This window comes from Medicago truncatula, chromosome 2 (assembly GCF_003473485.1).
Source record: "Medicago truncatula cultivar Jemalong A17 chromosome 2, MtrunA17r5.0-ANR, whole genome shotgun sequence".
Classification (NCBI taxonomy): Eukaryota; Viridiplantae; Streptophyta; class Magnoliopsida; order Fabales; family Fabaceae; genus Medicago; species Medicago truncatula.
The window spans coordinates 5,188,588-5,214,141 of NC_053043.1; the positions used below are offsets into that span (position 1 = coordinate 5,188,588).

General features: G+C 32.4%; 4 protein-coding genes across 5 annotated transcripts; 2 read left to right on the forward strand and 2 right to left on the reverse strand.

The window, feature by feature from the left end:
• Window positions 1-4,238: 4,238 nt before the first annotated feature.
• On the reverse strand, window positions 4,239-5,863 carry LOC25486007 (ethylene-responsive transcription factor ERN2-like). The gene has a single exon (XM_013607151.3). It carries the CDS (start codon window positions 5,456-5,458, stop codon window positions 4,451-4,453), a length of 1,008 nt encoding a protein of 335 aa, XP_013462605.1. The 5' UTR covers window positions 5,459-5,863; the 3' UTR covers window positions 4,239-4,450.
• A 1,491-nt stretch (window positions 5,864-7,354) lies between these two features.
• Window positions 7,355-13,524, forward strand: LOC25486008 (pentatricopeptide repeat-containing protein At3g62470, mitochondrial). Of its 2 annotated transcripts, XM_039830286.1 has the most exons (3): window positions 7,355-10,827; window positions 11,313-11,408; window positions 12,546-13,524. In XM_039830286.1, the coding sequence occupies exon 1, from the start codon at window positions 7,513-7,515 to the stop codon at window positions 9,382-9,384; it is 1,872 nt and encodes a 623-aa protein (XP_039686220.1). In that variant the 5' UTR covers window positions 7,355-7,512; the 3' UTR covers window positions 9,385-10,827; window positions 11,313-11,408; window positions 12,546-13,524. The 2 variants fall into 2 exon arrangements, with proteins under 2 accessions (XP_039686220.1, XP_024631556.1); XM_024775788.2 differs by having other exon boundaries at window positions 11,313-13,524.
• A 366-nt stretch (window positions 13,525-13,890) lies between these two features.
• LOC25486009 (uncharacterized) lies at window positions 13,891-15,868 on the reverse strand. The gene has a single exon (XM_024775790.2). The coding sequence runs from the start codon at window positions 15,791-15,793 to the stop codon at window positions 15,098-15,100; it is 696 nt and encodes a 231-aa protein (XP_024631558.1). The 5' UTR covers window positions 15,794-15,868; the 3' UTR covers window positions 13,891-15,097.
• A 5,883-nt stretch (window positions 15,869-21,751) lies between these two features.
• On the forward strand, window positions 21,752-23,384 carry LOC25486010 (probable WRKY transcription factor 65). Its single transcript, XM_013607155.3, has 3 exons — window positions 21,752-22,117; window positions 22,277-22,405; window positions 22,706-23,384. Exons 1-3 carry the CDS (start codon window positions 22,083-22,085, stop codon window positions 23,190-23,192), a joined length of 651 nt encoding a protein of 216 aa, XP_013462609.1. The 5' UTR covers window positions 21,752-22,082; the 3' UTR covers window positions 23,193-23,384.
• Window positions 23,385-25,554: the final 2,170 nt, after the last annotated feature.

Consider the following 25,554-nt stretch of genomic DNA (forward strand, 5'->3'; position numbering starts at 1 on the left):
TGAATATCTCAAATTTTCTTTTAGCCCCTTTAAAAAAATTCATCAAAGTTTTAGTTCCTCAAATAATTTTCAACACGATTTTTAATCTCTGCTTAAGTAAACTACCATTTCAATTTTTTAAATTATTTTCTCCAATTATGTTTAGTACATTATAGAAATATCTTTTGCATATTTTTAATTTTTTTTTATAATGGATGAATTAAATATAAATTTTTAAGTTTTTAACGTTTAAAAAATTACATTTAATTCATATTTTGTTAAAATATTCTAAATTTATGGGGAGAGGTTGTTATTATATTCCTAAGCATATTTGTTAAAATTCATTTAAAAATATGAACGGACTTAAGAACATAGACTAAAATTCATGACAGAAAACATTTTGGGAATAAAAAAAATTGCTGAATTTTTTTTTATAGAGACTAAATATAAAATTTGTGATTTTCTTTTTTGGTGGTAGTCGGGGTTTGAACCCCGAACCTTGCATATATTATGCATTATCCCTATCAACTGAGTTAAGCTCATGATGACAAATTTGTGATATTTATTAGATTCAAAAACTTATTTAACCTTTAATATTATCAATACCACATGTTGTTGTATGGATAGTATGAAGGACATCCATGATACAATTCATGGTACCAACAAATCTTTGTTCGTTCCTAACAAACTTGACTAATATAGGTCGATCGAATAAAAGAACAAACATCTACGCCTTAAAAGTCTTGACGTTTGGTGGATTGATATAGGTCGACCGAACAAAAAACAAACGTTTACGCCTTAACAAGCTTGATGCTTGGTGGACTGGCATGGATGGACCATTATGTGTGACTTGTAATACTTTATTTGACTAACTAGCAAGACCTCATTCAACAATGGTTTGACTATTTAAGTTAGGCCAACTCAACTCGTCCTCATTTTCATTGGTTTGACTGTTCAAGTCAGGCCAGCTCTGTCTTCATCAACACTGGTTTGATCGTTCAAGTCAGACCAGCTCAACTCGTCCTCATCTTCACTGGTTCGACTGTTCAAGTCAGGCCTGTCAACTCATCTCGGCTTATCTTCACTTAATACCATGTGTCCTTTACGGATGATCAACACGTCTCAACTCCACGCGTCCGGTAAGGATGAGTTTCACCCTAGTTCATGTGCGCTCGTACTCAAAACAGACAACCAATGGGAGGCTCTGGATCACAACTTAATGGGCTTTGAATGATTAGAGAAAGACCCATTAAGCGAACACTTTGATGGTTATAAAAGGGGGACACTAAGTTGTTTGATGGGACATATTCAAAACAGAGAAAACAATGTGCTCTTCATTTATTTATTAGAGTGCTCTTGAAACTCCACTCATGACATTTCACTGAGCAACTTGTTAGTTGTAATTAACTTGTGTTCATATGTGTGAGCCCAAACTAAAATCTAAAATTTGCTTATTAAAAAAACTATAAAAAAAATAGAATCATGCATGTATGTGGCAATCTCTTAAAATTTCTAGAAGGTTTTTCCACTTTAAGCAAAAGTGGGTTATCTATATTAAAGAAAAGAAATCTCAATATTTATTTAAAGGGTATTTCGCATCCATAAACTTCTAAAGAACCAATTCGAAAATGCCTTATGAATTACTTCATGTAATATTTTAGTTGAATTATCTGTAAAAAGTAGTACCAACTAGATTGTCTTCAAGACAATATCTTTAAAGTTTTCATTAACAAATATAAAACATTCATTTTATAAAACATCACATTGTCCCAATTAATTCTTTGCCTATGATTTAAGTCTTCAATGGAATTTAAAGGATAAAAGATGTTGGAGATGTAACTTTTTTCCCTAACATGTTTACAATAAGTGATAAGTGATGATATATTCTTTGACTCTGCAAATACTTTTAAATGTAATGTTGTGAACTTCCCATTGCCATGGCCTACTGTGCCTTTGGTTGCTTGGATGCAAGATATTATGGATTGACAGGTAACTAATTAATGGAACAAATTCTATTCTTTAGCATATTGTATTTTAGAAATGAAGCATAGGATAGCATGAATAATATGTCAACTCTCTAGGTCCTTGGCTTTTTTTAGCAAAGTTCCTTCCTCAAGCTTTTTTGCAGCTATATATTAATGTATATACATTTGATAATGAGGACCGTTCTTTTTCAAGATCAAAGCATTTAAACTTGCTCTTCTTTTATGATAGGGGGCATGCAATTTGGACTCTCGTGATAGAAAAGATTAATAAAAACAGGAATGTTCGCACGTGAAAACCCTCATGTTTCATTTGCCATAGGTTGTGCCTGTAATAGAATTTGTTTTCTTAATGTTAAATAATAGAATAGAATTTACAAAAGAGGAGCTGGTGGAATCAAAGAATTGTTGGACTAGAAAAATTTACTATATTTGGGATGTACTACTGCATTGGAATTTTGATATATAAATAGTAATGCATGGCATCATGGCATCTGCTGCAGGACACACAATGTGACCTCCATTAATTTAAATGATATGATTAAAAACCTAACATTAAAATTCTAAACGCATGAGAATTTTATGATAATTAGGACAGTTGATGCCCTGTGTGGTAGTATTGTTGATACATACATACATATTGTTATTTACATAACTTTGTTCTTGACAATTTTTTGGAGAAGTACATGCATAACAAGTTTAGCTTCACCCCAAGAGAATAATTCAACGTTTAATCAAATTCTTTTTAGCTTCACCCCAAAAAAATAAATAATTTTTTTTCATTTTTAGTATACTAATTAAAAACATTACCATTTAACCAAGCACAAGCCGGACAACATCACACTTGTCGTAATCATTTTTGTGTGGGGGTAAAGGGCACATCCTTAAAGTCTTACTTATATTATATAAACACTACTAGTTGATAATAATTTTTCACTTCGCTCACGCCAAAGTGTTAAGACTTGGTGTTTACTCTTCAATTTCCCACCAAATCCAGCTAAGGTTCCAACATAGACAACATGAAGTTTGAAACCTATCATTAAAATTGTAAAATCATGAGAACTTTATAATAATTAGGCCAATTGAGGGTCTTGTGTGGTAGTATTGTTTATAAAAATATATGATATATAATCACTCACTTAATCTTGTTATGAACATTAGCTTTGTTCTTAACAAGTGAAAAGGACCCTATTGTCTCTTTTGTCACTATTTTTATTCTTATTCTTATCTACCCAAAATTGGTAATTTATGATCAATTTTGATATGAAATTATTTCTAAAAAAAATAAAATTGCTCTCTATTTTAGTTAAAGGTCATGTTAACTAAGGTCAATGAGGCACTTGTTAAAGAAAAAAAAAAAAAGTAAATTTTATATTGAAAATAATATTTTTTACACATTTAAGATGTTGACTACCTATGTTCTAAAATAATTTTACTATGTATGGTTTCTTAACATTTTTAGTCATTGAGGTTGTTAACATTTTTAATTTTCTTTCATATGTTTTTTGACGCAGTTGGAAGCGTAGGTTAACAAGCGCTAAATCTAGATTGAAAAGAGACAAGTTTGCAAGCGACAAACTTGTAAAAATAGGGTTCAAGAATCCACTAGAAATTGAGAAAACTCTCTAAAATATTATTTAATGAATAAAAATTGTCTCTTAGACTACAACTGTTAAGCTTAAATAGCAAAATAACAAAACTCTAATGGGCCGAAAATTCAAAACTGAAACAAAAAAATAAACAAATAATAAAATTGGGTTGAAATAATAAAATACGAAGGAAATACTATGGAAACCCCCTACATCGTTTTGTGATTTCGTCCTCTTAGCACGACATTGTTTGTTTTGATTTCCCGTCTTTGTGCGGTGTGTTTTTGATTTTATGTTTTATTGTGGTGTTTATTTTATTCAGGTTGAAGATTAGCTTTGATCAAATGCAGATTCATTCAATGACTTTGACGTCGTCAACGTTCCAGATCCGGATGCATGAAAATTATGGACACTTGAATATTGTCATAATTATAGGCTTATGTACTTTGTTTTTTTATGTCATTAACATGGATGTTATGAGATTGCTCGCAAATTCATCATTTTGTTTTTAGTGACTTTGAATTTGTATTGTATCGATATACTTTATCAACTTGAATAAATGAATATCATTTTTGTCAACAAAAAAAAAAACCTTAACTTTGTTCTTGACAATTTTTTCCCATAAAACTGATGAATGAAATTAGAGACTCAGATGAGCATTGTTCTCTAGCATACTTGCAATTCATTATAGATGAATAAAACAATACTTTACATGTTATAAACTGAAAAAAATTATTGTTACATGTTATAAGGTAAAGAACAAACACAACATTCTTCTAGATCAATACCCTCGTAGAAGAAATTCAGTCAATCTTTATGCATACTAAGATTTCTTTCAAGATTAAAATTGACAAATTAAGATTTCTTTCATTGACATTACATATTATTAACCTAATGAAGCTAGCCTAGCTCAGATGGCACATAGAGAAGAGGATCCCAAGATCCACCACCAGAACCAAACCAACTATTATTATTCTCACATTGCACAAATTGTTGCTGCTGATCCAATGTCCAAAACCCATCACTACTTGCTCCACCAATTAGAGGTGGTAACTGCATGTTCATCATATTCATTTGATCACTTCTGTTACTATTTAGTATCCCTTGGTCCATACATGTCATGTCAATATTGGACTCTATTAGTGGCCATGCAAAATTTGATGTACTTCCAGATGCAAGCATACTAGTACTATTTTCATGATTCTCATGAACATGACTCATCTGAATTGGCCAAGGAAATTCATTTTCCATTTCATTGGACCATAACATGTTTGTCATAGATGGTGTTTGACAAATTTCATGATCATTATTTGGGATAGCCACACTCTTAGCAAAAGTGTTTGATGAAATACTCAAAGAACTAGGCAGAGGATTTGCATGAGCTTCATTCATCTGTGATAGGCAATAAGTAGCTGATAATGATGAGTCTTTCTTTCCAGAACAATTCTGAGTTGATTTTGTAACCATGCTACCAGAAGGAAATGAAAATGAAAATTTCCCTTCTTTTCCGTCAAAAAGTTTTGCCTTGAGTGCACCAAGAAGACCGTGTTCTGAACCTGAACCCGAGTCACTGACATCTTCAAAAGAAAAAGGTTCTGTATTCTCTAGCATGAATTTGGAACCAGCACCGCGCTTTGAACCTCCACTACCATTTGTTTCAGATTCTGGCAATTCAAAGTTGGTTCTTGCATTAGCACCTCTCAAAGCTCTAGCAGCAGTGTCATAAGCACGAGCTGCCTCTTCGGCTGAGTCGAATGTTCCAAGCCAAAGCCTAACTTTCTGTAGTGAGTCTTTGATCTCTGCTACCCATCTTCCGGACGGCCTTTGACGAACTCCTACAAACCTGTGGTGACCTCTTGATGATTTCTTTCGGCTACGGATTCCATTATCAGTTGCTTGTGCTACCATGTTTGCAAATTCCGGGTTATTGAGTTAGATTTCTAATGATAAAAATAGATTTGATGTCTCAATTGTGTCACTAAATTTTGGATGACGAACCTTTTGAACTTCAATTGTAGATCATTTATAAACTTAAATTTGAAAGCAGCATTTTTAGCTATAGGATAATGACAAGTAACAACATGTCAAAAGCCTATGCACATAATTATTTATCGTTGTAAATCGGATATCCTTCACGTGCAACTATATAGACTAATCCCTCGAGTTAAATAGAGTCACGAGGGTGATACAACTCTCCATTAAGAGTTTTAACGCTGCTGCATTCTCAGAGCTGGATTGAAACCTAGGACCTATGTTATGTTGTAAGAGACCCGAGTCATTTCATTCAAGTGTTTTTGGAGTGTATGCACATAATTTAATTTTGTGAGTATATATATTAGAATGTCACAATTGCAGGCCGTATTGTTGATATCGACACAAAGTTAAAGGTTTTACAAAGGAGACAAGCTGTATTGTTATGAAATTAATATATGTTATGTAGTGTTTTGGACAACTAATTATGTTATATTATCATCGCATAGCAGTTATGAAAAGGTGACAAACTGATAATCTTATGCAAAAGTTGTCCTGTTTTGATTGTTTGTTACATTATAATATGGTTTTAGTCCCCAATTTAGAACTTTAATTATAAAATAAATGAAGGCAAATAATGACATATGAATAGGTCTACAATAATCCTTGGCTCTCACGTTACCACCTTTAAGAACGATGATATAGATCCTAGGATAATTTATGTTTTAATGTAACCATAAAACAACTAAGTAAGGTATTAGTAACAGTTGTAGTTTTTGTCATATTTGATACTTGTCATTTTCAACCCCTTTCTCTTCCTATACAGGCCTTTTTAGTTTGGAAGGGTTGGAAAAGACAAAAGAATCTTTACAGTTTACACATGTATATGTAAATACATCAAAATGCAATAAATAAAAAATAAAAAAAAAAGAATTCTGCATAAGTGTATAATATACTCTTAATAAGATAAGATATGTTGCTGTTAATAATTGGAGCAAGTAGACAATAATACACTGGCATATTTAAAATGAACATTTATCTAACTCATGCATGCATGTTGCGTATGAGAAAAAATACTTGTATCATTTGTACAGTCTCAATTCCAATATTCTCTGGTTTCTCAGAATCTTTGTTTCTTATGTTAAAAAACACAAATCATAAATCTGCATGAATCCGGCAGAGTAGATTTGATGGTAGGAGAAACATAGCCATAGGAGTTAAAAATATATACTTAAATCCCTCCCCTTGTCTTACTCTAAACATTACCTTAGGCAACACAGTAGTAATCATTATTATTGACAATAAAAATGGCAATAATGAGTTAAAAACAAAAAGATAATAGATGTAGTCACTAGCAGTTAGTAAATTTCAATAGTCCAAGCAAAAAATGACCTTAGACAGATTAAGATTAATTCCAATTGGGTTTGTCCAAATGAAACTCAATTATATATAATAGATTATAGATCCAAGGCTAATCATCCAAAAACACGCTGATATGATATCATATCATCTTCATTTTGTTGATCCATCCAATTTTAATCCTAATTTTTATCTTTTTCAATATGGTGGGTGCTTTTAACATAGATCTCACTTACAATCCATGTCAATAATAATCTAATTTAGGTGCTTACCTGTTGCGTTGCTAACAAGTAACAAGAGATCAATAGCTTCAGCTAATGCAATCAACAATAAATTTTGTGAAACTCATTTTGATACAATCAAATTTCGTTGGGTCTAAATTGCTTAAGAAATCTTAAAAACATACTCCTATATGCAACTTTCGAATCAATATGAATTATGAAGGGTAAAAAAAATGTTCTAGATTGTATATAATCCAAAATTCTCTATTATATGTATCCAATGGCTGAAAATGAATTGACTATGTGAATGTGTAATTTTTATGACTGCAGGGAATCATCCACTCTAAACCCCACTTCACTTCCACCTCTCTGTTCCTTCTTCCCGTAAACATCAATGGCATTCCAATTCCAATGACTCTCTCTTTACTACACAAAACCAAAACCAAAACCTCAATCTCCAACATTCTATCAACAACGTTGTTGTTAGATTCAACACATCAACATGGCCCCAACACCACCCAGTTTCACTCTCTCCATCAGAGAAGAAGAACAAAAACAGGACAGCAAATGTGGCGGTTACCTAGTGGTAGCTCTTTGTCCTTGTCTCGTATGTTTCATTCTTCTCTTAATTGTTCTTTCGATCGTTCTTATTGTCAAATTCCACTTTTTTTGTCACACCCCTCTTCATTCCTTGTTCTACAAAAAAAACTGCTAAATCCCCATTTGGGTGGTAGTTTTTATGGATTACCCTTTTCTAGTTTTCAGTTAAAGTTTATGTTTTTAGATAATTATAGACCATTTTGTAGTGTTAGTGGGGTTGAATCTGATTCTGAGGATAGTGGGTCATGTTCAGATCCAAATGAGGTTGATAGGGTATGTAAGGTCATTCATGAGTTGTTTGATTTGGATAGGAATATGGAAGCTGTTCTTGATGAATGTGGTGTTGTGTTATCACATGATTTGGTTGTGGATGTGTTGCATAGGTTTAAACATGCTAGGAAACCAGCGTTTAGGTTCTTTTGTTGGGTGGGGAAAAGACGTGATTTTGAACATGATTCGAGGACTTATAATACAATGATGGATATTTTAGGGAAGACTAGACAATTTGAGACTATGGTAGCATTGCTTGAGGAAATGGGTGAGAAGGGTTTTTTGACAATGGACACTTTTTCTATTGCTATTAAGGCTTTTGCTTCGGCCAAGGAAAGGAAAAAAGCTGTTGGGGTGTTTGATTTGATGAAGAAGTATAAGTTTAAAGTTGGTGTTCATTCTGTTAATTTCTTGCTTGATAGTCTTGGTGCGACGAAGCTTGTTAAGGAAGCGGAAGTTGTTTATGAGAAACTTAGAGATAGATTTGTTCCTAATTTGCAAACTTATACCATACTTCTTAATGGATGGTGTAGGGTTAGAAATTTATTGGAGGCAGGGAGGGTATGGAATGAGATGATTGATAAGGGATTTAATCCGGATATTGTTGCACATAACATTATGCTTGAAGGGTTGTTGAGGTGTCAGAAGAAGTCTGACGGGATTAAGTTATTTGAAGTCATGAAAGCAAAAGGTCCATTGCCTAATGTTCGAAGTTATACGATTCTGATTCAGGACTTGTGCAAACAAATGATGATGAGAGAAGCTGTGGAGTATTTTAACGAAATGGTGGATCGCGGGTGTCGGTCTGATGTTGCACTTTATACTTGTTTGATCACTGGGTTTGGGAGGCAGAAGAAAATGGATGTGGTATATGATCTGCTGAAGGAAATGCGTGAAAGAGGTTGTCCACCTGACGGAAGGACATACAATGCTTTGATAAAACTGATGACTAGTCAACATATGCCAGATGATGCGGTGAGAGTATACAAGAAAATGATTCAAAGTGGCGTCGAACCAACAATTCACACATACACCATGATAATGAAATCCTATTTTGTCACAAAAAATTACGAAATGGGCCGATCTGTTTGGGACGAGATGCGTCACAAGGGTTGCTGTCCTGATGATAACTCCTACACTGTATTCATTGGTGGGCTTATAAGACAAGGCAGGCCAGACGAGGCATGCAAATATATAGATGAAATGATGCAGAAGGGGATGAAAGCTCCTCAGCTTGATTATAACAAGTTTGGTGCTGATTTTTCAAAGTATGGGAATCCTGCCATACTTGAAGAGTTAGCTCGAAAGATGAATTTTGCTGGTAAGTTTGAAGTCTCTAATGTATTAGCCAGTTGGGTTGATATGATGAAGAAAAATTCCAAGAGAAGAGAGGCTACAGAATCCTGTAGGTAGTTTTCATGATTACTTTATTCATTTGACTTGAAGGTTGTATGTGAGAAAAACAATTCCTTTGATCTACCAATGATCATTTTTGGATTCTAGTTTTTGCGTTAAATTGTTTTATGTAACGCCCTGAAAAAAAATATTAAGCTCTTTATTTTTGTACATAGTTCTTGGTTGAAATTTTATAAACCAGTGTTGTATAATGGCTTGTAACAGTTTGAATGAAGAACTTGGCTGATTTGAAGTCTTTTCTGGCTATTTGTTGTAGTTTACGTTGCAACAATGTAAAATCTATCTATACTTGTTCAAAGCATTTAGTTCACTTTTTGATGTTCGTTCAACTGCTGGTGAATCCGCTTCTTCTCCGTGTTTAGCGGAATTTTCGTGGATATAATGTTAGTTTTTGGTTGTTTTTTAAAGCTCTTTATTTTTCGTGGATATAATGTGATATTAACTTGATACAAAAGACTAAATGCTAATTCCTCCTAAGTAAAACATTATTACAACAACGTCCTAGGTAAAAAACACCTTCCATATTCTGTTATACTTCTTATTATAGAACATTATAATAGGAGATTGCCCAGTTAGTTATTATGCAATTATGTTTTTATTATTATCTGTGTGTGTCGTTTATGTATAGTAGTTATGCGTGTTTAGAATAAAGTGGGAAGGACATAAAAGAATTGGTTATATGGAAGTTACTTAAGTGGTTATTGGGACTCAAAATCATGGGGAACCAGCATAACCCAGCCCTGTCAAGTGTTTTCCTGTTCTGTCTTTTCCCGTACAGTCTCTGTGTAAAAAATGTATATGTATTTGTGTGAATCTCTTCTCCAGAGGTTAGATCAATAACATTCCACTGTATTTCATAAATAATTATACTTGGTACCAGTTTCGATTATATTCCCATTTAAACATTCCCAAGAGAGGGAGGGGTTTGCGAAAATGGTTCCTATGAATGTGGGCATGGAATTTAGATTGAGCCTAACTCAAATTCACAAAACTAGCTTATAAGTGAGAGATGCTTACCGCATAAATACCTCAAGCCATATCATCTAGACGTCTAGATTGTTACTCGAGTTGCATGACAATTGTCGCCCAATGAATATAGCATAGCCTCTGATATCTTAGTATTTAGGTTGGTCCTAACTCAAACCAACGAGTCATTTAAGTTAACGGTTTGAGTGCATCTAAGTTCTTTTTGAAGACTGCATTTTTAAACCTTCAATTTCTTACAGGTTACCCAAGCCATTATCTCTAGCTCGCTTTAATGTGCTGTTAATGCTTGAAAAGTTTGTATGAACGTTAATGATATGCATCATCAATTTTCAGTCATGCGCCAAGGTTGCACTTGATTTTGTCTCTCCTGAAAACGTTGGTGAGTGCTTCCATTTGACAGAGGAATTCCGGAAACTTACAGTAAATCACAGGTCCATAGAGGACAAATTGGAGGTATGCCAGACTATTATAGATTTAATTCCTCTGTTTATACGCTTACCAAAGCAATTAGCCTGACTAGAAGCTTTCAGTTACACCTATTGTTCGCACTGTCATGTTGCAATTGGCCAAATCCGAACACTTCCATTGATTGAACTGGTTCAAGCATATTATTCACATTTGTTTGCATTGATCATTTTTTACCATCTAGATTCCAGACCGCACGGTGCTATTTAATTCACTAGTAATTATAATGTAACATTAATTTCTGATGAAATGATGGGAATAGGAAAAAAATGGTTATGCATAGTGACCATAGTTAGTTGACAACTTAACTTTTTATCGAATGTTTCTTTGAAAAGTCATCAATAGCTCTGTTGAAGGTATTTGTTTTATATTTTATATTTTTCTATCTATTAGTATTGCCGTATTGTAGTTCTAATATTAATTATTTATACTTGTTGAATGTTTGTTCCTAATTGCTGCTTCTTTGGTGACAGGTGAAGAAAATGATTATATACACTATGGTTGATGTGGTCATTGGTCAAAACATTGGAGAAAGCATTGTACGACTTTGAGTGGTTTGTGCATACAAGGTCAGGTTTATTGGTAGAAGCTAATATTAGCATTGTATTATAAAACTTTTGAATGCATACATGATAAGATTCTAAGCTGCCCTTGATGTGGTATGTTTCGTAAAATGTTATGCTGATTTGAATTTGTGACCAAGATTGTTTTGGCCACTAAGTCAGTGAAATGAACTATATTCAGCGAAACCATTACCTTGATTGTTTTTGCCCCAGATCCAGCTTTCCTGATTTCATGGGATTTGGCAACTTGTTTTTTATTTTATTAACAAGGTACATTAGTCTATATGATTATATGTCACTAGCTTTCTTTACCTATCAATTTAATTTTCAATTTCAGTCGTTTCTCTTCATATGATTCCGAAGTTCTATACATACCCCGATTCAGTTACACAAATTTTCACAATTTTCCCTGCACCCGTTTTTACAAATCTTGCGTATTAATCTTTTAAGCTCCGTCTGCAGCTATCAACATAGCTCATTATATGGATGCACCTATCTTTCATCACTTTTAAAAGAAAGATGTCTTAGGTTTTTGATTAAATTGTTGATTTGGAAGTGAAGACGCCACTCAAAGCTCTTAAAATTGAAAAAGAATGAAGTCCTTGTGTGCATCCCTCATTTTTGTTATTTATAAGTTGGATCTTTAGATATGTTGACACTTATAAGTAAGTTTGATATAATTATGTACATTATAGCTGTCTAATTTGTCGCTGCTGTCTTCATATATCGAGTTTTTTTAATAGTAGTTCACTTTGGTTTTTCCCTGTTTGTCCGGGTTTTATTTGTATTTTTATTTTTTATAGTAGTTCACTTTGGTTTTTCCCTGTTAATTTTCATGTTTGTATTTAGGAAGTTGGACTTTTAGGTTTTCACCATCCACATCTGTTTTATCTTACACGTGTCTAAGAGAAATTAATTAAGGATATAGAAAGAATGGAACCCTTCCATGTGGCTCACGATGGGAGACGATGATATTGTTTTTAGGTTGGTAAATGTGGTTATAGTAATCATAATCAATTTTACTACGTCGGAAACTCCTCTGAGAGTCATGTTCAAAACATACATTTCTCCTATTCTATGACTTATGGTGGTGGAGGATTTGTTATAAGCTGCCCTTTGGCTAAAGAGCTTGCAAATATGCAGGATCATTGCAATCAAAGTTACCCTACTTTGTATTGTTATAATGATAGAATGCAGGCTTCCATAGTTGAGCTAGGATTCCATTAACCAAGGAAGCAGAGTTTCACCTGGTAATTAACACTCTTTATAAATCAATTTCTATATATTAAGTACACAAATTTATATTAAGTCCATTAGATTGAATTTCAAAAATAAATTGAGACCTCTATTAGTTAGAATGTATAAGTACACATATTTATATAGAAAAAGAAATTATTTTTTACAAAAGGGTTATTGAAAAAAACTCAGCACATTTATTATAATTTTCTTAACTCACTGCTCTACCTTTGTTTCCCTCAATCACGTTCAGACCAGCCATTCCTTTCCCTTTTGTGCTTATATTTTTTATTTCTATCGGTTTCAAAAACTTGCTTTAACAAGAACCATGAATGCTCTAGACATTGATTTATTTATAATTGCATCTTTTTTGTGATTTGCTAGTGGAAGTTACCTCTAATATTAGCTTTGAAGTTCGAACTGGGAACATTTATAACCTCTCTTTGTGCTCTAATGCTGTTGTTTCCGCCACTACTGAAGATTTAATTTTTTTTGTTGATGTCACATGCTTTGCCAATGGCTCAACCGGATGAGCATTACTTATGACAGAGCTGGACCTGTCTCGGTGTCTGCTTGCAAGTTGGAAGGAATCAAAGTGGAGCCTTTGCTAGCTTCTTGGACTGAGATGTTGCCTACAAATGGTAGTGGAGCTCAACATGCAGAAAATAACAATCTCAACTGGTGCAGTCACTGTCACAAACTGTCTGAATTTGAATTTATGTATTGCTGCCATTGATCCTTTAATTACTGATCGTAAACATCGCACGGGCTGTAGACTAGTAGTTATGGAACCAAACACATACACATGTATCTATATCACTTTCTATGTGTTAAAAAATGCTTAGTGTATTGATTGTATTTTCATTTATCTATTGAAAAATTCTTATTTGGCTATTATCGTGCTTGTGGGTTACGTATGCTTATGTGGTAACTGAATCATTATTTTTAATTGATTTTTATTGACAAAATTTCAAAAGACATTGATCTTCTTTTTCACATTAAATCAGGGTTCTTGAAAAAACACAAATCTGAAATTGTAAGTCCAAATTCCGGGTTCTTTTTCACATGAATTAGGGGTCATTCTGACCAGGATTTAAGAGCATTGAGATGGTAACTCATTTGGTGTTGTGTTCCACGACAATGTGTGTCATTTGTTGTTGCTCAACTTCTTCCTTGTTCTTAGTTTGGCTCATTCTCTTTCTTGGTTCCCTGGTAGCTTACCTAAGTTTTGGGATAATGTGTGCCTTTGTCATGAAAAAACTGATGATATGATTTGAACATTTTTCTGACCAATACATTTATAAAGTTATACCCCTTTATACACATATCTTATTGAACATGAGTCATAATTCTATGTCATCCCTATTGAAGTTCAATAATCATGTTTCTCAATCTATGATTAGACTTGTAAATACGAATGTGCTCAATGTAAGACTGAATCTCCGCTGCATCATTATCAGGGTCGACTGAAGCAATGTCTTATACAATTGTCTTCCCCAACAAAGCACCATTTCTCAATCTAAGAATGTCCTTATCTCTATTAATTCTGTTGGCGAAACCATTCGCCTATAGAGTATGCATGGAATCAAATCATTTCTTGATTTATGGATATAAATCCAAAATTGTCTGGCATGACTCTGATGAACCACTTTTATGCGGTAAATCTTATTCACTTCCATATCAGATTTGTCAATTTCAGCCACATTCCTAGAACTGGATGAGTCTGGTGCCTTGTTTGCAATTGTGGCACTGAAATATTTTTCTGCTTTTATTTTCAACTTCAATCTCCTTGCAGAAACTCGTTTGTCTTCCTTCCTAACATGTTCTGGACACCCTTCCCTTGCATTATGATTATTTGACAGCGAGACGTAATTGCAGCTGCAATGTCTTCCAATTTTATAGTGTCTTTCCCATTGATAAGAGCAATATAGCGTGAAAATACATAAGCTGCAAAATGTAGTTTATGTATAAACGCACATCCACTTTTCATACACCGCCAAACAAACAGCTACTACATCTTTAGCTCGTACAACCTTTGCTACCTATACAATTTGTTTGTCAAGGACTTCGATATATAGCGACTCGTCAATTTTGCTCTGATGTCAAGTCCATGACGTGATAAATCACCTCGAAGGCCAAGTAGAGTTGTAAGGTTACAGCAGCCCTCTCCCTGAACTATTTGTAATCCAATTTGTTCATGTTTTCTGGTTTGCTATTTCTCATACAAAAGAAGTTGTCTGACACCTACAAACTGAACTAACAGATCCGATAACCGGAGTGACATTCCCATACTTTTGTCTAAGAATACAATATACAAATTTGTGGAATGTGAATTTCCAACAAATTTCAGAAAATAATGAAACAACTAAAACAAAGTACGTAACGAAAAGAAGGAGCCAAAAATCAAATACAACCTCAAAGATACAAGCAAACCAGAAAACCTTGAACCATGAACTTCATCATCTAACAGTAGAAGCAACAGTTTGAGCCCAGCACTTGAGACTATATTTCATGTCAACTTCATTAGTAGGAGCAGGAATTTTCCATTTCATCAAAGGTTTCTCTTTCTTTCTCCTTTTCTGATCCTCCCATGCTTCAGAAAGGTAAGGTCTTTGAATTGCAGACACATCAGAAACATCCTCTTCTTCACCATTCTTCCCTAACCTTTGCAAACCAGGTATGATTGAAACCAAGCTTGTGTCTTTATCTTCCTCTGAGAAAACAAAACCAAGATCCATGAACCCTTTTACCTCCTCAAACTCAAGGTCTGATAAACTCTTGCTTCCACTTTTCCTTCTTCCATTTCTTATGATGTTCTTGTTAGGCACAGCTTGAAGTTGCAACTGTATTTGCTTTTCAGCTTCTGTGTTGAAGTCTGTGACATCTTTTCCTGAGAGGATTGTTTGAAGCTGTGGTTGGAAAAGGACAGAGTTTGGAGACATAGAATCATGTTTGAAACTTGTCATGGAGTTTAACTGGTCACTTATGGACCTTGTATGTTTGGTTTTGATACGAGAAAGCGTTAGTTTTTCTTGAATTTGATGATGTTGGTTTTCATGAGAAATTGTTGATATTGAAGAACTTGGATATTCCTTCAAAATTTGAAAGCCAAACCAACAAGTATCAAAAAGCTTAAAGATTTCCTCTGCTTCCATGAATGGTTTTTTTTGCTTTGGAAAAATCAGCTAAGCTTTTTGAATTGTATATAAACACACATTAATTGACAAGTCATGGTAGATAAACATATGAAGATATTTTATACCCATGTTTTAAATATTGGACCGGTTCAAAGGTTTGAACCGAGAACTGACCAGTTCGATGGTTGATTTGATCGCGATTGTATTGTAGTTTCATTGAACTTGGCTAACTTGAATGAGTTGAACCATGATTGGTTCAACCGAATTTTTTCCTTTTGTTTTTTTGAATTTTTATTTGATCATTTGTCATGATTTCATCGATTTAACCCTATTAAACAACGACAGGTGGTATCTCTGGTTTGACCTTTAATTCGGTTTTAGAAACATTATTAATATACTTTTTGCATGACAATATTGCCCTCTATGAAAGTGAAATTACATGAAGAATTCAACCAATCATTTACATGTTTTGGATTTTAGTATTCCATTTTGTTGTGTGGTGTTTGTATTTTTCAATTAATTTAGAAACATGACTTTTCCACGGTGGCTTTAAGAAGAAGCAAAAGTAAAAAGTCTATGTGTGGTAAAACAAAGAATTAGGATGTTACTAGATAAAGCTAGATATGAGGTTGGAGAGTAGTTGATGTCAACAATCTTTATATATGTTCTCTTAGATGTTGACCTTGCTTTGTTACATCTCTTTCTTTGTTGGTTTGGTGATTAAACCAAAGCTTTCATATTGAAACTAATTTCCCTAATAGTAACCAAAGCAATTATTGATAGTTGCTTCCAAACTACATAAAATTGAAAGTCTATAGACTACTGTGGTCGGCAATAGCTGCAATTTTCATGCTTTGAATTTCTTTAGGTGTTTGAGATTTTTAAAGTTAATATAGACACAACTTTTTAATCAAAAGGATCATCTACCCTATGTTTAAAAATTAATAATTATTGCACATACAGTGACATCCAATTCTATTTTATTTCTTTAAAAAAAAAAAAGTGACATCCAATTATATTTTATTGGGAGTGTGAGGTTCTAATGTCATTTTTTTAATATATATCTACAAATATTGATATTGTGATATGATTAAATGTTTATGTGGAGTTTTTATATATATATTTTTTTTCACAAGATATCTTTTTTAGTTTTGAAAGGAAACAAAATTTTAATTAAATTTATTTATTGGTGCATTATTGATTAGTGGACATAGTAATTAAATGAAATTATTTATTGACTCTATAAAATTGATGTGTATGTATATGTCGTATTTTCATTATTTCTTTGAAAGATTGTGATAAAATTGCAGGCATGTTGTTACATGTTATCGGTAGGCTGCGTGAACACATTTTATGCAGATGCATGTATCTTTAACTGTGTAGACTAATTTCTCAAGTTTTGTGAGACTTAATTGGTGCAGCAAACTTTCCTTACGAATTTTAACTCTGCCGCATATTTAAGATTAGATTTGAACCCAAAACATTGATTTAGTTAAAAGAGATTTATTATTTAAACATTCTTGGGTTGTGCTGATACATGTGGTGACCAAGTAACTTATCTATAAACTAAAATAAATATATACTCTCATAATATGACTTAAATTAATTAACATCGCTAAACTTTTTTAGCGAGGGAAATAAAAAATTTCATAGAAGTGTTATTGATTTCGAAGGTTTGAACTTAAACAAATCTCCTCACTCTAAATTTATATGTTGTCTCATGTTCTCTTTTATTCTTTTTATTTTGTTATGTGAATATTTTGTTACTGAAAATAAGAGACATACATAACTGCATGGTTATTAGGATAGTTCTATTGTTCTGTTAGGCAATGTTTGGATGAAGAAAAGAAAGAAAGTGAAAGGAAAGAATGTTTAAGGAATGAAAGTGGATAGAAGATAAATGGAAAGTAAGATGATTGTTTAGTTGTTTGATATGAGTGAAAGTGATAGGAAAATGAAAGGAAAGAATGATGTGTATTTACTAAAATGACATAAATAGCCTCTTATTAAAATGAAATAATATGTAACAATTGACAACATATTGATAAATAAAACAAATAACAATGCAAAATAAAAGGTATATATATAACATAAAAACGAATTAGTAATGGCAGCGTAAATCCATGTGGTAGTGAAGCACATTAATTGGAATAAAATAAAATAAAAAACAAAGCACATAACCTGATGAAAAAATATGCATAAAAAAGCAACGGTTATTTGGTCATTTTGTTCAATTGGATGACCCTTTCCAACTTTTCTTCTCAATTCTGCGCGAAAAGTTTTCGGACATGGGACCCACTAAAATAAAACTATCGTTCCTTCCTGACAAATGAACCAAACTATAGAAGATGTTTCTTTCTTTAATCTTTCTCTCCCCCTCACAATCTATCCATAGAAACAAACACAGCCTTAGTCTAGAACACAACAGACTCGATTTAAAAAAAAAAATTGTGAATTTCTTTTAAAAAAAATAGTTCCACGTGATTAATGAAAGCACATGGTTATAATATTCTCATGTGCACCTACCAAATTTATAATTATCGCATATGCAGCTATTTTGCTTTTTCTTTTTGTTTGGGTATTGAGAGGGGCCAAAAGCCCTGTGCAGCTACTTTTCAAATTATATTATCGCTTTTAATTACATAAAGTGCGCTGCTACGTGCTACCTAATTTTCTCTCTCAAAAAAATAAGTGCTCCTAATTTTTAAGTTTCTTTTTTTACATGAGAGAACATAGAAAAAAGGACAAAAACAAAAACAAAGTTCTAATAAAGATACTCTTCGGATATGTCCTATAAACGTCAAACACATGTTAGAAAAGGATTCATTAACTATAATCAAAGAGTTTATATAATTAACTCTTATCTTTACAAGGATATCTGCACAAACATTTTATTTTTGAACAAACAAAAATGGAATAAATAAAAACTTAAATCTTTCCCGCATAATGTGTGCCAAAAAGATTACAAAATGATACAATAAGTCAAACACCATAATAACGACACCATAGCACATGACAAAGCTAAATTACAGACATCAATTCACTTTACTACTTTTTCGCACATAACCACCTCATTTATATACTGACTTGAGCGTCGGAGTGGTAACGTGCTTGCAGGCACAATCATCATCTGCCATGAAGACCACTGCGAAGAATCAACATCCGCCACAACGGAGCACCGCAAACAACTGTATCATTTTCTTGATCTTTACCAGATAGATCATAAATAAATCAATGATCAATTTTATTAGAGTTGGTTTGCTAAAAATAACTTTCTTGTTTATAACAAATAACTTATAACTTATAGGTTCATATGACCAAAGTAGATCATTTAGTAACATTTTTTTCTCACGAGCTTCTAGCATTTTTGATAAATTACTTAAATTTTACCCTTATCATCGTAATTTATAAATTATTAGTTAAAAATATGTTTTTGTCATTTCATATTTATCAGCTAGTTTATTGGATAATTTTTATCAAACACTACAAATTCAATCAATTAAGCCCCTTACCAGCTAGCTAGCTTGTGCTTTATTCGTCATAAACTCATACTATCAACTAATTTATCAGTTATCCTATACTTTTTATCATGCAAAGTCTAAGTTTATATTTTGGATTGAAATCAATATTATAAGCATATATAATAAATTAAGGATATGTTCATATAGATTTTCTTATTTTATATTATTTCTAGTTTAGAGCAACCAAATCAGAAGCATGGTGTAGTAGGTGAAACTAATGGTGACGATTGATTGTACACAATTCATAATATTTGTTAGGCTAAATATTATTTTAGGTCTTTTAAGTTACATTATTATAATAAATTAATCCTTTAAATTTTTTTAGTTACAAATTGGTCCTTTAAATCATAAAATATTTGCACCATTATTCTAATTTCATCAAACTCAATCAAAAAGTGTTTATGTGAATGTTTAATGTTAAGTTGGTTGGTCCAAATTCATTATTTTCAAAACTAGAGCTCATGGGTGTGTTATTCGGTCTTGATTCAAAACAAAATTTACCAATTACTTAATTTATAATATTGTTCATCAAATATTTATATGTAAAATTAGGTTTGAAATTTAAAAACAAGAACAAGAAAATGTGTATAAATAATCATGTTTGATGTCATAAACACTTTTGGACCTAACATCTTAATGTTACATGGTCTATAAACACTTTTTAACGAAGTTGGCTGAAAAGAGGGATGACAGTGTAAATATTATATGACTTCAAGGATCAATTTGTAACAAAAAAAATAACTTAAAGGACCAATTGGTAACACAAAAATCTTACAGAACTAATATGTAATAAACATATAACTTAAAGGACCATGAGAGATATTTGGCCTATTTGTTATTTGATAAATCCAACTATGTTAGTTGATAATAGTTAATTAGTTAGTTAGTTTGTGACTTGTAGTGCAAGTTACAACACTTAGCCTATAAATAATTAGTTTTGTAATCAATTGAATACCTCTATTCAATCTTAATTCAAAATATTATAATTCATTAATTTAAACTCTCTTCATTCTCATCACAGAACGTTATCATTTCTACCGAAAAATTCTGAACACTCTCTTTTCTCTCTCATGATTGAGTGTAAGCATCAAGTTTGCACCAACAACATTCATAAATCAAATATTATATCTACCAAGAAATTTTAGCCTATACCCCGACACATGTACTTTCTCCCCTACAAATCTTTGAAAATCCAAATTTTATCCTCTTTGCTATTTAACCTTTTACATTTTAATTTTTTTTCACCCTCACTTTCAACCAGAAAACATCAAACCTCAATCAAAGATTTTAGTAAACAATTGAGAGAACAAACACAATCATATGGAGAAACGATTAACAATAACATTTTGGTTGATGCCTGCAAAATAAAAATCAAATCGAACGTTTTGGGCAAAAAAGAGTTCCAGTAATGCGTATTGTTTGTTGTGCGTTTCCCAAAAAAAGTGAAAGAGTGATTGAATTTTATTTTATGTAAAGGGTATAATTCGAACTTTATGTTAAAGGTTGGGGTCAAGATATAAATGTAGGGGTGTGGGGTATAACTTCCTCTATCTACATGGATAAGATTCTTAGTGGGCTGGATAAAAGAAATTCTTAGTGGGCCAGGCTTTTTGAAATCCAAGAAGTAGCTTATATTGGAACGAGAACAAGGTTTACTCCTCGTCTCCTCCTGCTTTCGACCAAAAAGAAAACAATACTCTTCCTGGCTTTACTTTCCTTTGGTTCTAAATAAATCGTCATTTTCTTTGTGTGATGTTTTGGCTATCTTCCTTTTTAGCCTAAGCACAAGAAAACATGTCTTCCTTTTTTTAGTTTTACAATGTTAATTTACAACTAATAACTCAAAATTGTTTACTTAAAAAATGATCAATTGAACATAGTTTGACACAAATGGTAAAAGCTTGAATCTCAACTATTTATTTGGTTTTTTGACAAGGTTTAAACTATAGATAATACATATGAAAAAAACATATGTTGTAATAGATCAATCGATTAAATAAATCTCAATTATTTCGAGAAATTAATTTACATACTCTGCGCAAAGGATACTTTGGTATTCCCCCACAAAAATGATCAACCATAAAGGTAGGGCACGTGAGTAAGAAAGGTGAGGTTTATACTCCAAACGAAAAGAAAGAATCTCTTCATGATGATGCACGATATGTTATTTATAATATAGTTGTATCACTCACTCTTCTAGATGGCCGTTTGATTATTATAAAGTACCCAAGAAAAATCAAATGCAAGAAACATAAAATAAAGAGACAATCAAACAAAGGAAAAACTAAACTAATAATTGATTGGAAGAATGCCCAAGAAATGACAAAAAGAGAGTAGACTTTAATAAGTGGCCTTATCCTTACAGATATTTTCATATAAACTAATCACTTATTAAACCTTAAGGTTGCTTTCAAATGACATGTACTTTAAATTAAATAATTAGTCATAAGCTTCCATAAGATGCGGTACTCAACCGGACGTTCCCCTAATAAACAAATGATTATGCAGTGATAATTGCTCCACCAATAAGTCTCCACAAAGCTCCTAGTTTTTTAGGGCATTCTCTCTCTAATCTTTATAATCTTCTTCAATTCACTTTGTTATTTATTTTGAGCATACCTCTTTCTATGCTTAATTAGGTAGCCACTTTATAAATATCATATCACCGACACCTTTTAAGAGTGATTAAGGGTCAAGATTAACTATAGCTAGAAATTGACAGTGGATTTACAAGCTTATGTGACTGTGAGAGTGAATAAAACATTGTTGATTCAATTCCCTCTAACATGGAAAGATCATCACTCTCTTCTTCTGCTAAAAGGTAAATATCATTTTCCATCAATATTAATAGTTAGCTTTTGAGCTATAGAAATTCCTTTTAAGCAAAATTTGAGTGTACTACATGCATCATTATGAATTATCAACATCTCAACTATTGATCTGTAGAAAATAATTTTCCATGTTAATTAATGTATAATAGGCGAGGTATAAAGAAAAGAGTAGTAGAGATTCCAATGAAGAATGTTGAAGGGACTAATACTCCACCGTCTGATTCATGGGCTTGGAGAAAGTATGGTCAGAAACCCATCAAAGGTTCCCCTTATCCAAGGTATATTATTTCTCATTCTCAATCTCATCCCCTTTACATTCATTCATGTCACAATAAAATTAGAATTTAGAGACATAAAAATAATTTTTTGCAAAATTAAAAGCTTTTCAATTTTGCATAAAAGCTAAATTATTGAAACATTGTACTTTCATTTCAAAGCGAAATTGCATTCAATTAAATTTGCATGTTGCAGTTGAAACTGCGTGTAGTTGTTTTGACTGCATAACTGCACGTACTTTTGACTGTATGCAATTATGTTGAAATGTTATTTATTATATTTATGGCGAAATTTTGGAACAGAGGATACTATAGATGTAGCAGTTCAAAGAATTGTCCAGCAAGAAAACAAGTTGAAAGAAACCACATGGACCCCACCGTACTCCTTGTAACATACACCTCCGATCACAACCACGCCGTGCCACCACCGAGAAACTACCGCAACACAAGCAACAACACCGCATCAAACAAAGACTCCGAATCAGAACAAGAACCAGATGAAACGTTCACGAATATTGAAGAAAATTCAATGATTGCCACCGGTGATGAGTTAGGAGGATGGTTTGGAGATGTGGAGGCGATCGGATCACCGGCAGTGTTGGAGTGTCCGATATTCTCGGAGAAGGAAGTGTCGATGTTGGGAGAAGAAGAGATGTCGTTGTTTGCAGATCTTGGTGAGTTGCCGGAGTGTTCGGCGGTGTTTTGGAGAGGTAGGAGGAGTGGTGCCGGCGCCGGCGCCAGTGGTGATGTTAGTGTGGGACCACTAGTTGAAGCTAATTGCTCGTTGTGACACGTGTCTTTGTATTTTTTATTTATTTTTTAATTTTCCGGGTTTGTTGGGTTTAGTTTGGAAGAAAACAAAAATGAAATACAACAAGTGGATATATGCAGTTGGGAGATTCTGTCCCCACGTGCTTGTAATTATTATCAACTACATGATTATGAAATCATTATCATATTAAGTTCTTAATTTGATGCTTTATTCATAGCTGGCATAGTTATCCTTTCTTTTACAGATAAGATTTTTCCAAAATGAAACACTTCCTAAATTGTAACTACATAGTCGTGATATTTTTACAACCATATCTAACAACTTTTGATGACAACTTTTATTTATTTAATTTCTATTGGTCCAAAATAATAGAGAGAGAAAGAGGAAGAGATAAATTAAGAATATAATGTGAGTATGAGAGAGAAAGTTGTTAAAAAGTAAATGTACATCTATCATTTCTCTTTTGTGAATACTCTTAACATGGTCCGTTCCTTAAAGAATATGACATAGCACCATACAATTTTGATCGCATATTAAAGGGAACTTGTTCAAGAATCATTTGCATATGAATGAATTTGAAATTGTGTTAAATATATTTTTGGTCCCTATAAATCTACCAATTTTTTGTTTTAGTTTCTCTACATTTTTTTTTTCAATTTTTAGTCCCTATAAAATTTTCAATTATTCCTTTTGATCCCTATTTTTAAGTAAATTTTTTCATTTTTTAATGAAATTTTGTAGAAATGTATAATATGTTTGGTGGTAACAAAAACATATAAAAATTCATATTTAATTCATGTCTTAGTAAAAAATTATAATTTTTTTTTAGAGAGATCTTTATAATATTATAAATTTTTCTTCAAAATTTTATTCAAAAATATGAATTATACATATGAGTTTACTTGAAAAAGGGACCAAAAGTGAAGATGGAAAATTTTTGAGGACTAAAAGTTGAAGGAAAATTTTACAAGGATTAAAACGAAAAGTTGATATATTTATAGGGACCAAAAACATATTTAACCCTTTGAAATTAAAGTTGAGATTTTCTCTATTTTTCAAAAGAAATGGAGGTTTTAGTTTTAGAATATAAATGATTCTTTAACAAGTTCACATTAATATGTAATCAACATGTAATTTGACTAAGTATCATAGCTAAAATATGTTCTTTCAATTTAGTTTCTAATATTGGTCATTCAAAAAAATGCAACCTCAATTTTTTGGTAACGGCCAAATTTAACGTCAGGAACTAAGTGACTAATGAATTTTTTAGTTTGGGATTGTTTTGTATTTTTTCTTAAATCAGAGACCATTACGATAGTAATGTGCAGAGTCAAAAATTAAAATGATTATTTATCCTAATTTTTATACTCTCTGAACTCAAAATGAACACTTAGCGGAAGAAAAAAGATAGTAGAGAAAACACATCAAGAATTTTTAAGTTAAAAATTATCTTAATAAGAAAATTAGAATTACAATAGCTTTATTGATACAAGAGGATATCTTTCAACTTCATCCAAATCATTTGGTATATAGTATTTTTCAATTGGCACCACCAATAAAATATTTTTCACTACCACTTTTGGATTGCTTCTCCTAGATGAGAAAATGAATCTCTACAAAGATCCTCATATTTATATGAAAAGAATGTGATTTAGAACATTAAGGTTCTATTTGGGAGTTTAGGAGGGAAGGGAAGGACTTTGAAAATTTTGAAAAAGAAAAATAATATGAGGGAAGGGAAGAGAGGACTTTTGAATAGTTTATTTGTTTCATAATCTAAAACCCTCCCCTTGATAAGGGAGCTAAAAAATTGTATTAGATGATGATTTTTTAGGCTTAAATAAATTTTTTAAATTTAATTTATGTTGTTATAAAATTCTAAAAATTTAAAATATATTAATCATAAACATTCATTTATTATTCTGTACAAAAACAATTTTAAAAAATAAAATGTGAAAGACTTGTCTAAAACAGTGTTTTAAAACCCGTATCGACCCGGCCGGTTGGACCGGTCGGCCTGCGAACCGAAGGGTGCAATGGTTCGGGCAGAGGCTATAGGACCGGAAGTGTAACCCGCTGTGACCCAACCGGATCAGTGGGCGGACCAGCGAACCAGTTTAGTCCACCCGACCCGTTTTCCCTTTTTTTTTTTTTTTTTTTTTTTATTACAGAGGCACGACATATATAAAGACAAAAACCTAGCAACACGTACTCCCAACCCAAATGCCATTTTCAACTGTCGTTCTCCTCTTCCATCTCAATCGATGAAGATGATGAATATGGATATCAAGACTATGACAATTTGACTCCATGGGCATAAATAGTTTATTGATTAGTGAATTGTTATAACTTATTTGAGTTTCTGTTTTTTGTTGATTAT

What these genes read in the sequence shown, in the direction of transcription:
- LOC25486007 (XM_013607151.3), bottom strand. Translation starts at nt 5,458, where the DNA reads ATGGTAGCACAAGCAACTGATAATGGAATCCGTAGCCGAAAGAAATCA.
- LOC25486008 (XM_024775788.2), top strand. Translation starts at nt 7,513, where the DNA reads ATGACTCTCTCTTTACTACACAAAACCAAAACCAAAACCTCAATCTCC.
- LOC25486009 (XM_024775790.2), bottom strand. Translation starts at nt 15,793, where the DNA reads ATGGAAGCAGAGGAAATCTTTAAGCTTTTTGATACTTGTTGGTTTGGC.
- LOC25486010 (XM_013607155.3), top strand. Translation starts at nt 22,083, where the DNA reads ATGGAAAGATCATCACTCTCTTCTTCTGCTAAAAG. An exon ending in CTCTCTTCTTCTGCTAAAAG is followed by an intron (nt 22,118 to 22,276) that starts GTAAATATCATT and finishes AATGTATAATAG; the next exon opens with GCGAGGTATAAAGAAAAGAG. An exon ending in AAAGGTTCCCCTTATCCAAG is followed by an intron (nt 22,406 to 22,705) that starts GTATATTATTTC and finishes ATTTTGGAACAG; the next exon opens with AGGATACTATAGATGTAGCA.